Source organism: Cavia porcellus, unplaced genomic scaffold (genome assembly GCF_034190915.1).
Source record: "Cavia porcellus strain 051 isolate PalLab524CR breed Dunkin Hartley unplaced genomic scaffold, mCavPor4.1 scaffold_12, whole genome shotgun sequence".
Taxonomy (NCBI): domain Eukaryota; kingdom Metazoa; phylum Chordata; class Mammalia; order Rodentia; family Caviidae; genus Cavia; species Cavia porcellus.
Genome location: NW_026947495.1, coordinates 48,338,112 through 48,352,957, shown reverse-complemented (window position 1 = coordinate 48,352,957; position 14,846 = coordinate 48,338,112). Strand labels below are relative to the sequence as shown.

At 31.5% G+C, this 14,846-nt stretch overlaps 1 protein-coding gene across 24 annotated transcripts in view; it reads left to right on the top strand.

Moving 5' to 3' along the window:
- The window catches only part of Baz2b (bromodomain adjacent to zinc finger domain 2B), a 277,553-nt gene that overhangs the window by 153,613 nt on the left and 109,094 nt on the right, over nucleotides 1-14,846 (top strand). For 19 of the 24 annotated variants that reach the window (XM_063259614.1, XM_063259618.1, XM_063259617.1 and 16 more), the window contains 3 exons: nucleotides 6,087-6,275; nucleotides 10,614-10,781; nucleotides 11,617-11,810. In XM_063259614.1, the coding sequence (XP_063115684.1) occupies nucleotides 6,087-6,275; nucleotides 10,614-10,781; nucleotides 11,617-11,810 (551 nt within the window). The remainder of the gene's footprint in view (nucleotides 1-6,086; nucleotides 6,276-10,613; nucleotides 10,782-11,616; nucleotides 11,811-14,846) is intronic. The other 5 variants (XM_013142405.3, XM_013142414.3, XM_023561153.2 and 2 more) reach the window with 3 other exon arrangements.

Below are 14,846 nucleotides of genomic sequence, written 5' to 3'. Positions count from 1 at the left end.
ACAAAGCAAGAGTCTGAGTAGCTAGATGCATTTAGGACCATAGTTATCAAAGACAGGAGAATGAGAAAAATTTTTAAAGTTCCTTTTGGGGATTGTTGGTCCTTTCTCTTGTGTCTCAGACATATTTTCAAGATATTGTTGGGTGTGATGGTGCATACCTGTAATCCCAGCACTTGGGAGGCTGAGGCAGGAGGATCACCACAGGTTTAAGGCCAGCCTAGATTACATAGTGAGACTCTATCTCAACAAAACAAGACAAGACAAGGCAAGACGTTATTTTACCTAACTTCTGTTAGTAGAAATACATAGTTTTATTATGAACATTTTGAGGTTTTTAACAGTAAATTGCTGAAAAAAGGCAGTGCATTCAAGTCAATTCAATACTTTTTAAAATGAACTAAATGTTGCAAGTTGCATCCTCCCAAGAAAACATGTTGGAATCCTAAACACTGGTACTTTAGAATTTACAGTATTCAAATTAAAATCAAGTCAGTGGGTAGATACTAATCTAATGTGATTAGGGTAACTCCTAAAAGGGGAAAAAATTCATCACAGAAAAATGGACAGAGAAACACAAATGAAAACATAGGAAGAATATCTAAGATTACCAGAAACTAGGAGACAAGCATGCAACATCGATTTTATTCCTCTGTCTTCTAGAGCCATGAGACAATAAATTTCTGTTGTTCTAAATCATCCAATGACAGTATGACTTATTATCTAACAAACTATTGCATCCATTGTATTCTTATCACAAAAGAACTGTTAAGAACAAATATTTCAAAAGTGATAAAAAAGGATGAATGATTTGCTAAACTGAATGAAAAGCTTACTATGTTTGATTCTATAAAGTGGCAGCTTTTATTCTCAAAACTATCAGTGCTTTTAATAACTTTGTTTTCTGATAAAAATAGTATTTGAAAAGATTATGGTAACTTTACAGAGCAGAATGCTGGCAGGCACCAATTTAACCAAGTCATAAAAATGAATGTTACCAATGCTACATAGCAGCATCATGGGCCTCGGGTATCTTGCTCAGAGTAGGGCACTTTGGGCATCGTTCCCAAATGTATGAACTTCTAATAATTAGAAAGTACCAGACCAACCTAAACTGAAGGACATTCAAGGAAGCCTTGACTACAGCATACTCTTCAATGTATCAAAGTCACGAAAGGACTGTCACTGGTAGAGAAGATTAAAGACATATAAAAATTAAATATAATATGGGATCTTGGGACAGAGAAATGATATTGGGAAAACTGATTAAACTGATTAATCTGAATATTTTTAGTTAAGTAAATTAATTACTTGGTTTTGGAAATTTCTAAATACTCATAAGATTTAAAGTAGAAGAGTTTGGTGTAGTATATATAGATGCTCTATATTATTTTTTGCCACTTTACATTCATCTTTTAAAATATGAACATTAACTGGCTCACATATGAGAATACAGGAATGAAATATACATTATTTAGGGAGAAATGTTTTGTCATCACTAACTATATAACACTTTGTTCTTTAATCGATCCAAATCTATAAAATTTATGCAGTTTAAATTTTAGAATGTTTAAACATTAAGAATTTTTATTTCTATCTTGTTTTGCTTTTTTAAAATAAAAAAATTAAAGAAAACTGATTCAAGATTACCTGTTTGTGTTGCAATCTAATAAACTCTGTCATATAATGGCCTTCAAAAAAAAAAAGGAGACTTTTAATATGTGAGCCAATATGACTATATGTTTAATTTATAACAATTTTGATTATATTGTGGATGTTACACTCCCTTATGACTGATGGTAAAGTACATACTCATAAGATCTTTATTTGAATACAACTATCAGTTTTGACGATTAGCCATACTTTGCAGGTAATATACTAGTAGCTGATTTTGCAGTGCTGTTAAATTGTGCTTATAGTTTTAAACAGCCAGACACAAAAACTTAAAGACATGTTGCAACAAGTTTACGTAACAGTGAAAGTTAAAGGCGTTTTTCCACATACAAAAAAAAGTACAAATAGAGCTGTAATAAACAGTCTTCTCAGTTCTTTTTAGAAGATTCATGTACTTGTTCTTTATTATTTGGTTTTAATATGATTTCTGGACTTAACTTTAATGATACGGAACTTTTCTTGCTGGTGTTAAGGTTTAAAGCATTAGTTTAGTATTTGTGCCATTTTATTCTTATAAAGGGAGAAAACCTGTAGTAGTCATTAATATTAATAAAAATATTTGTAATTTCCATGTAGTATATTCATCCCCTGATATATGGGTAGTGGTTTTCATAATACATATAATATCCAATAGTAGATTTCAAAAGGTCTGTGGAAAAGCAGTGCATTGTAATGACATTGCAAATGTATATACATTTCTATTATGCAAAATTTACATTGTTGCTTTTCTTTTAAAATTACAAATTTTATGTAAATTATGTTGGAATTTTAATCTGTTAAAAAGGAATACCTGATTCTGAGATCCTATCATTTTATGATATAATTTCTCCATTTTTTTTCTAAGTAAAACTTTAATAATTTTTAATCAAGACAGGTTTATTTGTGAGCATCTTCTGGCATTAGGTATATTAGTGTAGGAAAAATTTACTCCGGAAGTGGAGTATTTTAACAGGGCGTGGTGGCACAAGCCTATAATCTCAGCATTTTGGAGGCTGAGGCAAGAGGATCACCACGAGTTTGAGGACAGTCAGGACCACATACTGAGTTGAACGCCAAGCTATACAACATAGTGAGACTGTCTTAAAAAAAAAAAAAAAGTAGAATATTGTGATACTCAGATAATTTAGTTTTATAGTCATACAGTTAGAGCCTGTTTGACTTGTGTTGTATTTCGTTTCATTAAAAATATATCTTTCTGTTTTTTATTAATTCAGAAAATGTGCTTTGTTTTAAATGTGATTATGGGACTTACTGAGCCATTACTATTCTATTAATAAAAAATTCCCTTCACTCTAAAATAACCTTGATTTGAATGCTTACCTCTGTGGTATCACCAGGCATCTATTTATGTAATTCTAAATAGAGTTCTACACAAAATTATATCTATGCTCATTGAGCAAAGAATGAGCTTTATTCATCATAGTTTCAAGTGAAAAAACTTCTGTAGAACTATAGAATAACACCCATGCCTGAGATGTAAAGAATTACATCTAGGCCTGGTGACAACAGCAATGGGCATTCCTCAAAAATGAATAATGAAAACAAAAGATATAACCTTACTTACTTTGATTTTGAGATTTGAGAAATGATGTTTTAACTAAATAATTTGTATCAATTAAAATTGACCTAAAAGATGATTTTGTTAATGTATGCACATTAATATGGTATCAAATATTTTTGCTCCTAAAAAGAAATTTCCTAACATTTGTTAGGAAAGTAACATTTCTTACTTGTTTGGTTGGTTGGTGCTGGGGATTGGAACTGCTTACCACTGAGCCACACCTTCCTTTCATACCTTATCAAAGTATGTGTTACTGTTTTGTTTGTGGTTCCATGGATTAAATCAAGGCCTTTCACACTGACCTACATCTCCAGCCCTTTATTTGTGTTTATATGTATGTATGGTATGTATGTCTTGATAAAGGGCATCGCTCAGTCACTAACTTGCCCAGTTTGGCCTCAAACTTGCCATCCTCCTATCTCAGCCTCCTGGGGTGCTAGAATTACGGGCATGTGATACTGTGCCCGGCTGTTGGTTTTTATTTTTGTTGCTGCAAGAGTGATACCATCATTTAGATATTGCCTATATATTTTCTGCCCATGAGAGTCTACAGTTATCTCAGTGGTTTCTTCATAATAATGAAATTAATGTTTTCACTATATATCTAACAAATACTATTTATTACCCTGTTGTAGAAGTATTTTTATCAGTTTCAGTTATTCTGAATTTTTATAATATTTTGTAAGTTTGAATTTATTCCTCCAATTACTTTGTATTATATCATAGCTACACATGTCTAATTTTATAAACATAATTTGTGAATCATTATTTTGTGATGGAGGGGAAAAGAGAGTAAGTTTTTGTAAGACAAATGGCAAGTGACTATAAATTCTCCAAAGCTAATTGTGTATTCAATTCACTTTGCTTATAAGGACTCTTAATAGAGAAGGAAATACTGTATTACTGACAATAGTATGTTTATAAATATGTAAAATATTTGATAAGGTACATAAGTATCAGGCTGAATCAATTGTCCAGAACCAGAGGTTTTTTTTTTGTAATACAAATGAAAAGAAACACTAGTTTTTTATGAGGTCATTTTTAAGAGAAACTTCTGGGTTTTTGAGGATTGACTAAGAACAAAAACAAAAACAATCTTTCTAATGTCCTATCACTAATCTTAGTGATAGTGATGTTTGGGTAACCCTTTTCTCAGGAGAATGCCCTATTTTATAATTCTGCTTCAGTACTAATATAGTTCAGAACTCTGAAAACACAAAAGCATGACTTCGTGATTTTCTTCAACAGTTTTCTTTCTGTTTTTTAAAAAATTCACCCAATTTTCTGTTTAGGTTTTAATGAACAAAAATAAAGATTGACTTAAGGAAAACAAAGCTTATGCACCTTCCTTGTTTTCTCTCAGTTTCTTGAGGGCAGGGCTTGTGAAGACACTTTGAGGATTGTTTCTGTGAGATCTAGTTTTCACTGTACATATTGGGCATACTAACCTTCAGAACATTTTCTTTATAGGCTGATATAAGATGTCTTTACCATAATTTATTTAAATCTTAATTAGTTATTTAAATCTTCCAGGTTGGGCATAGCTCAATAGTAGAGTACTTACTTCACATTTCTTAGGCTCTGTGTTTCATCCTTAGTGCTACAAAAGAAGAAAGTTCTCTTAAGTTTTCTTATTTCACCAAAGTATATAGCATTATTTCAGTGTTTAAAAAAAGGATTTATATCATTCTATAAGGTATATTCTTACGTTTTTTTAGAACTATCCCTTAGTTTTGAGGAGCAAAAAACAAAGAGGAATGGTTAGTCTGATAAGTAAGAAAAAAATACTCATTTTGAGCTTAACTTTTTTATTTACTTCAAACATTTTATGTTAAAATGATTAAATTGCAGTGTACAGACAGGCAGATATAAACAGAAAATAATTTTAAAAATCTGATTTTAACATAGAGTACATTAGTACTCTTCACAGAATTCTTGCAATGCTCTAAATTATGAAATTTGGTATTCTGTTTTCATAGTAGGAGGTCAGGAGATTGTAATTATTTTCTAGAAATAAAGGGAAAGATTGCACACATTAAAAAAATTTTCTCCCCAATCCTTAAAAAAAAGTTTGAAAAATGAATGCCATATTTTTAGTCATATAATATGCCAAACTGGTATTATGACAGTGCTGGATTCTCTACAAATTAGAGTAGAGACTGAAAATGCACTCATTCAAGTTGAATATTGCGTTAGTATCTGAAAGGTTAAAAATGATTTTTATATTAATAATCATCTATGAGTCCATTTAGAGATACCTTACTATATTTATTTGTTTATGTTGTCTTGAGTATTGTTCTATTCAACTAGATGATACTGCTTCTTTGGTATCCAGATATTCTTCTCTCCCATAAGATAGTAGATAGAGAAGAGAGCTTCAGTTCTGATACATGGAAACTGGGGTCTTATTGCCTAAGGTATCTGATAATTTGAATGATGATGGGGTAACAAATTTTGATCTTATTTTATTGGCTTTCAACCTTAAATTACTGGAATGTCTATATATTTTTCTTTTTAGGAACGAACACATTTGGTATTATATTAATACACATATAATAACAAATTTGGCCTTATTTCCTCAGGTCAGTTTTAATTAATAAAAATTACTTGCTTAAAACATCAATTCACAAAATCAAGTAAATAAGGCTATAACTTTTATTTTCATTATTTTAGAGTGTTTTGATGTTTCTGGAAACGTCATTCTATAGGGCTTGAATAGAAATGCAGAAAAAAATTGTAAAACAAAAATTTCGTACCAAGGAAATTATTAAAATTTTTAACTATGAACACTGAAATCAGAGAAATCTCATCTGTTTTTGTAGCACAACTTTAAGTGTGTTTTTTTCCCTCCCAGGACATATATTCAGAGCAGCTGGGGATCAACCGTTTAACCTGTCCACAGTGTCGAGTGCCTTCCCAATGGTCAGCCACCCAGTCTTTGGTCTACATTCAGCCAGCTCAGGGCATTCAGAATTTGGTGGTTTGGGGACACTTGGTACACCCACAGCCTTAGCCGCACATCCCCAACTAGCATCTTTTCCAGGTAAACATCTGTTACAAAACAGTGTTCAGAAAAGGAAGAAAGCTTGAAAATATTCAAGCAGTAATTTGTTTATTACATTGAACAAAAGAGAACAATACAATGCCTCATATGTTAAAGTCTTATGCAAGAATTGGCTCAAACTTGTTTATCACATGCAAAAAAAAATAAGGCATACCATGTGTTAGATAGTATAGCAGTTACTTAGGTATTGTTTGATGGATAAATAGGATTTGCCATAGAAATGAATAAATGTCAGGTTTTTCTGGTGTGTTTAAGTATAGTACAAAAGGTATCCATATTTTAAATAGTTTGAATTTTTCTGTCTTATAATTTTTAAAATTATAATGTAAAATTAAAATCTAGTTCTAATAATGAATATTTTATTTGGGTTTTTAAAATTTTAAGAACAATGTGCTTTTATTTCTATATTTTTCCATATTTTGTCAAAACAACTAGAGAGGTGCTGGGGGTTTAGCTCAGTGGCATAAGTGCCTGCTTGGCAAATGCAAGGTCATGAGTTCCATTCCTTGTACAAAAGAAAAAAAAAAAAAAAAACCAACCAACTAGAGAGTGATACCACTTAGGTGGCAAAGAGCCAAGTGTTAGGTGAAATTCAACAGATTATGAGGCAGCAATTTATAAAGACAGTGGTTAAAGTTTAATTTAGACAAACATGCTTTCATTTCTTCTGTTATATTATCTAAATTTAAATGTATTTTTCAGGAATTAATTGTACTTTAATATATTTTAGTAAAATATACATATTTTGTTGTATGTAAAATAGTTTAAACATTAGTACATAGTCCCAAAACCTAGTAGATTTGAATTTTAATCTGGGTTTGCTGCTTCATAGTTCTGTTGCCTTGGACATCTTATGTGACCTCTCCACCCAGAGTTTTCTTACCTGTAAAATGAGAAAAATAATAATACTTTATAGGATTTTCATAAAGATTAAAGAACATAATCATGTTCAGTGCTGTCTATAGTATTAGATAATTTTTATCTAATAAAAATTATTTAATTTTTAAATTATTTAATAATTATTTCATTATTGGTAACTGTCATTATTTACTTTTGCCCTCTTTAATGTTTCATAAAGTCTCAAGTGTTTAAAAAGAAACAACTGTCTTGTTTAAATTACATGTAGAAAAGATAGATGATTCAATGATGTGTATTTCAAGTTCTTGAGTTATAGTTTTAACATAGTTGTCTGGAAAAAAAGGAAGATGGAGAGGAGTAATATATGTAGACAGATGATATCTTAAACTTAAGAATTAACATTGCCTCTAAATATTAACAGGAACTTACTCCCTTGCTAGTATGATTGCTTAGCAAGATAAACACTGAACATATAATTTCATGGAATAGAAGATTGCTGAATAATATATATATTTATGATATTTTAAATATTTCTATTGTTTTAACATGATTTATTATAATACTTTGAACAATTCTAAACTGCAATACAGTTACTGTATTTTAAAGTTAAACACCTTTTATTCTGTAATTAGACATATAAAAAGCTACTCATCTGGATTTTGATAATGTTACTCTTGTACTGTATAAAAAATTTTAATAACTTCCTTAGGTTACATTAACTATTCACTCATATCTATCATATTCTGGGTAGAAAGCCAGTTAGTGAAGAATGTGTCAATATAGTTTATGTTGTTTGTAGTTTTCAGGAATGGATAAACAGATAATTGCAAGACAGTTTGTAGTGATAAGAATGTGCCTGTATGAGCATATATCTTTACCAGATTGGCAGATTTTGCCTTGCAAAAAATTCATGTCATATTTTAGATTTGACATAACTTAAAATATCAATCCTGTATAAGATAATCAAGTTGCTAAATTTTCAAAATCAACCCACAAATAAATCTAAGAAAGACACAATGAATACATACTAGGTATTTTAAAGGACAAATAATTTAAAATTTTATTGGCTGATCATAATGTGGTACCTGCTTGTAATCCCACCACTCTGGGAGGCAAGAGGATTGTGATTTGGAGGCTAGTGGGCTACATAGCAATACTTTGTCTCAAAAAAGATCATTCAATCAATCAATCAGTCAATAAATAGTTGTATAGTATTTTTTCCAGTTTAAATCAACAAATATTATTTCATGGAAATTAGTATAATAAAATAATTTTTGTTTAATGTTAAAAGAGTATCTTCTGATAATTTCTTTTAAAATACTTGTAATTTTGATTATTATATCTTAACTTTAAAAACCAACATTTATGAAGTATCTGGCCCTTTTAGTTTCAAAATTCTGCTGAATGTTTTATATTCAAATTGAGATTCATTATATTCCTTGGAATATTACAAAACCTTCCATTAAAAATGTTTAACATTGCTATTATGGTGTTGCCTCTTTTGAATACTCTTAGATATTCATCATGTGCTTAATTATGTAATCTTTTTGTATTTTTCATTTTATCAGTAAACTAGTAAGCAACTAAATTTTTTTATTTTCATAAATTTGGAAGGTAAGTAAACTCGCACTCAGAAAAATTATATTATTTCCTACAAAATAGTATTAGATATTTACAAAGTTTAAATGGGAAGGTCACTATTTTCATCTTTTTATTTAATTGATCTTATTTACCCGCATTTTCCTTAGCATCACCTCATTTATAACACATATTTCCCTATTATTTTCTCTAGTTCATATCGTGAATTTATTTACCATTGATATTCTGAAGAAAATTATCATAGTTTTTTTAGTTTATTTCTAAAATACTTGAATCACTATTTTTGGTTATCTTAACAAATTGTTGATATAAAATTTATACAATTATCTCTAAAACTTTAGTCGGATTGTATTAATATGATTATCTTTAGGAAACCTCTGTCCCTTTTTATCAGATAGATAGAAGCTGGTTTTCAAACTCACAAATAACAATAGGAACCTATAATGCTGAGACAAGCCCAAAATGTACACCCATTCTGCCTATCAAAATACAGTTCTTTTAAGTTCTTTAAGGGTGAACGATTAATGTTTTTATATAGCTATTCTTGGTTCAGTTCCCTCCATTCAGGCGTATGATATATATATATATATATATGTCATTTCACTTACAATACCTCCCTGCAATCCAGGATAACATTTGTAGTTTCTGCTTATACTATTTTTTTTAGACCATGAGCTACCATGAAGATTTCACTTTCTTAAAAACCAGATTTCACTGTTAGATGATAAAAGGGCTCATAACTTTACATTGTGTCTAATTGAAGAGATATTCCTAGAAAAAAATTTAATGTGACATAATACAGTGATAACATTGAGTTTTCACATGCTGTATTTTTTAAATCTGATTTTCTTGTGACTGTTATGATCAAATAGAAATATATGTTATGTAGATGATCAGCCTAAAAATACTGTAATAACTGATTTTGTAATCTAATGAATTAGTGAATTGAAGATTATTTCTGAGATTTCATAGGGCAATACAAGACTCTCCTTTCAAATCTCTTCTTAATCCTCACCTTTCCTTTAAAAATATATTGTATAAAATTTGGCTTTCTAACCTAAAAAGTTTAAACTCAGAGCTACTGTTTGAATATCTATATTACATTCCACAACTTTCTACCACTTAGTTACTTTATGTTGATTAAACAGTCATTGCCACCTATAATTTATGAGCAGGAGCATAAACAAAATGCAAGGTGTTCTCATTAACCCCTAGGACATAAGTTTTATAATTTATATTTTAGTGCAAAATTGTTCTTAAAATCTTGACAATTTCTTAGACAAAATTATTGATTTTGCTATATTTATCCATAGTGTTGTCCTTCTATAGAATATTTTCTTTTATAAATATATTTGAGGTATACTGGATTATCATAGTCTGATAATATTAGACTACCTGATTTATCAGAACCAGATTCATACTCTCTATAATTTAAAGAAATTCTTAACATACATTAAGCTTAAATTCTAAGGTTTTAAAATAGACTAATATAGACTTAAATTTTTTTTTTACTAATTTAGAAAAAGTTTGTTAAAAGTTATCTAAGAGTTAAATAATTCTTTAATACTCCAAGTTTTCAGTTTTATTTTTAAAGCTACAAAGTACCTTGGTTGTTTTTAGCCTGAATCTAGAAAATTGCTAGGTGAAGATCTTTCACTACCAGCCTCATGAGAAGAGTGATGAGTGTAAAACTTCTAATTAGCTGTTTATTGTTAAAAAGATGATCACAACTATATGAACTAAGCATTATATTCCAGCTAGAAACTTGAAATTTTTTTCAGGAATGAAATACAGAAATCAGTTGTTATATTAACCAAAAAGTTAATTGAAATGTTATTATTTGGTTGGTTTGGTTTTGAGGTGCAGAATGGTGGCGAACAGCAGATGCTCATACTCGTACTGGAGCACCCTTCTTTCCACCGTTACTGGGAATTCCACCATTGTTTGCTCCTCCGCCCCAGAATCATGATTCTTCTTCATTCACTTCAAGGACTTCAGGAAAAAGTAATCGAAATGGTCCTGAAAAAGGTACCCATATTAGCATAAGTAAAATATTGTAAGTCTTTCATTCCAATACCTATTTTCAGTAGAGTACAGATTTTGTAACAATTTTATAGCTTTGTGTTAGAAACTTTAGCATCATCTTGCTTCATTCTTATAATGATTCTTTGATACTGAAAACATCCTTATTTTTCAGGCAAGGTTAAATAGTTGTTCAGGAAAATAATGATTGCATTTCATGTGTTTGATCAGGACTTAAAACCAATTTCACTGCTTTTCTTATGTGTCTTATCACCTCTCCAGTCAATCCACTATGTTGTTTCTGCAGCCAAACATTAACTTCATTTAAACTGATATTGATCATTAATATTTTAGCAATTGATAACTATTGGAATCTCATTTGAAATTATAATGGCATTTTAAATAACATTTTTACTTGAATAAGTTAAGTATTTTACTTGAATAAGTTAAGTATTAGCATTTAACTGTTTTTAAATTGAAGTATGATTCACATAATATTAGCCATTTTAAAGTGAAAAATTCAATCCATGTTGTGCAGCTACCACATCTGCTTTGTTTCAAAATATTTCATCACTCCAAAAGGAAATCTCATACATATTCAACAGCTGTTCTCTGCCTCCTCTTCCCCCAAATCCTGTGAACTACAAGCTTATGCTGTCTCTGAGCATGTATCTATTGTGAATTTTTCATATATATGGAATTATATGAGAGTGACCATTGGGATCTGGCTTCTTTCTCTGAAAATATTTCTGAGTTTTATTCATATTATACATTTATTAGTACTTCATTACTTTTCGTGACTATATAACAGTCTATTAAATTTTTTCTTTTTATTTTCAAGGTGTAAATGGATCAATTAATGGAAACAGCACATCATCTGTAATTGGTGCCAACACATCGGTACTGTCCACTACTGCTTCAAATTCCATGGGACAGACTAAAAGTACAAGCTCAAGTGGAGGAAATCGAAAATGTAATCAGGAACAAAGCAAAAACCAACCTTTGGATTGTAGAGCTGACAAAAACAAAGATAAGGTAAGTTATCCTTTAAAGGATACATACATATACTTTTTAATGTCAAGTCACCAGAATCTAGCTGAGTGTAGTGATGCACACCTGCAGTCTTGACACTGAAAGGCTGAGGGAGAGAGATCCCTAGTTCAAGCCCAGCCTGAGCAGCTTAGCAACTTCAGTGAGACCTTAACTAAAAACACAAAAATAAAAAGGGCTGAGGATGTAGCTCAGTACAAAACTCATCAGTTCAATCTCTAGTATCTCAAATATCTAAAAATACATGAAAACCCAAACTACCAGAATTTGCAGATTCATTTCCTGTGCATTACAAAATCTTATTTTCACAGATGTGTGTTTTTATGGTATAATATTAGTATTTTATGTATCTTAAAATATTAATGCCATCTGTACTAGAATAAATAATATCAACAGTAGTAATAGTAGAACATTTTTTGTATATATGTTGATGATTGAACTTTACCACTTCCAGCCCTAATAGCTAAAGTTTATTGAGAACTTCCTACATACAACCTGTGCTCTAATTGCTTTGTATGTAAATAACAGCTATTTCAGTGTTTTGTATATCTAAAATGAGGTAGTCATTATTATTACAGAAAGGAGAACAGAGCACCAAAATAATTAGCTAATAAATAGCTGAACAAGGACTTGAGGTGAAGCAAGTTGACTACAGAACCTATACGTAGGAAGAAAAACAAAAATAGGAACACACCACACCCCCGGAAAAATTTTAAAAATTCAAAGCAGACAGACTAATTCTGTGTGCCTGTTTATGCTGACTCGATAGTTAGCACATACTGACCAATTTTTCACCTGTTTGTCTTCCACTATACAGATTATCAATTTATTGCTTTGATACTAATTTCACTGAATGAAGTATCACCTGTTCTTGAGACCCACATTGTTTTGAGGCAAATTTCAGGCATCATATTACTTTATATATTTTATTTGTTTGTTTGTTTTGTATTACTAGAAATTGAACCCAGGGTCTCACACATACTAAGTAGGTACTCTACACTGAACTACATCTCCAGGCCTTATGTGTATTTCTAAAATTAAATGCCACACATTTAAACTTCTCACTATCGTATTTCTTGGAAGTAGTGTTAGAAACTAATAAAATCTAAAATCTAAAACATTCTCTGCTTCCACAAATTAAAGGAGTTGTGCAAGACTTCCAGACATGAATATGAAACAATCCTTGTCTTTAGTTCTAATGAGGAACCTGCATTAACATTACTAAATAAAATTAGTACTGGTAAATCAACTATTACCGGAAACATGTATTAGGACTTAGAGAGGCCCTTGTTTAATCGTATAATGTCATGGGTTCCAAAGTACCATAATGATGTTTGTAGAAACTAAGTGCAAGTAATACTGTAGAGAAACTGACTTTTAAAATGAGACATACTAGAATTTAAGATTTGACATAGTAAGTAATTTTGGATGATTCTACATGTTTGTGGTAATGGATTCTTTAAGTAAAATAGAGATGAAAGATATTGGAACTACAGAAAAAATATCTTACAATTTTTTGACCTAGTATTTTTCAGTATTAAAAGCTATTTAAAACTGCTTAATTTGCTCTCTTCAGGCATAGTTTGAAAAATTGTTCTTCAGATAATTTTGATGACCTATTTCTCTTTCATAAGGACTAAGGAAATAAATTGGTAATGTCCTCAGCCATTTTTCCTCTTTTTCTCTAATATGCAAACTTGTCTCCTCCATTATATAGTGTTCCTTTGCATGCAATAAAAATGTGTTTTGCAGTGACTGTGTGCATTGGAATCACATTGCTTATCAAAAGTAATCCCTGTGTCTTATTTAGAAGTGGGATCCAGGAATCTGATTTATAATTATAAATACATTACTTGGCCACTAAATAGTTTGTTTTTCTCTGCTAAATCACTGTAGTTTCCTCATTCCTTTCTTTTCCTAGCCCCTTTTAAACCAAAAGTGAAAAGTTATGCAAAGTAATCCATGACAGATATGGATTACAAAGAAGGAGCTGTTTTTCTGCCAAATAAATGGTAGGCTTAACATTAATGTGTTATTTTCCTTTATTCACTACTTTACTAACTTTGTCATTAATTCTCACATTACTCTCTTCTTACATCTCCCTTATTTAAGGGAAGGAGATACCTTAGGAGATGACAGTAACTGTTAATCTGCTTATTGAAGCATGTGTTTGTGAAGGAGGCATAGGCTACCTAGAAGCAGTTAACAAAGAGTTACTGTAAGCAGAATGTACTAGCAGGAGTGACTCTTCTTATATGCATTTTTTTTAATGGAGAAAAAAATGTGTATTTAGAGTTAGCCAGCTGGACTTAGTTCAGATGATCCCAATTTTGTTGGCGGCATCCAAAGCATCATAATCAGGAGCCAGTTGAATGTACGTCTTTCTCCTGCAGGCCTCATTAGGGTATTGACTTTGGCCGCATCGATGTCATAGAGCTTCTTCATAGGATTTGTTTGATCAGGTACTTGTTGGCCTTGACATCCACAATGAACACCCATGTGTCGATGTCCGCTCCCGGCCGGCAGGAAGGACACACGACAAAGTCTGGTAGTGGACAACCTTTTCTTTTTATTTTCCTTCTCCGTACAGCCTGCCCTGGGTTCTCCCAGCTGAAGCCTCCTCTGGTCCGCTCCCCGCGGCTCCTTTTGTGCTTCAGTCTGCCCCAAAGCCTCTACCGGTCCGCTCTCCGCGGCTCCTTTTGGGCTTCTACTTCCGGGCTTCTATCTGGCTTCTTCTTCCGCCCAGGGGTGGCACCGGTATATATACGGGTACAGTGTCCAATCATGTTAAAGTAAGCAAGGCAAGCTGATTGGCTAACATCATCAGTTGCCAGGCAGACTATATTGTTGAGCGGGTTGTTTACGCGGTAAGCAGGAAACTAACATATTCGATGGGAGGGGTAATCTACCTCAGGCCTCACTCTTTACTACAGGCCTCACGTCCGCCAAGTGAGGCGACCGGGCTCGGGGCTGCGGCTCCCAACACCCATGTGTTGTTGCTCTGTCTTCATTGCTGACTCG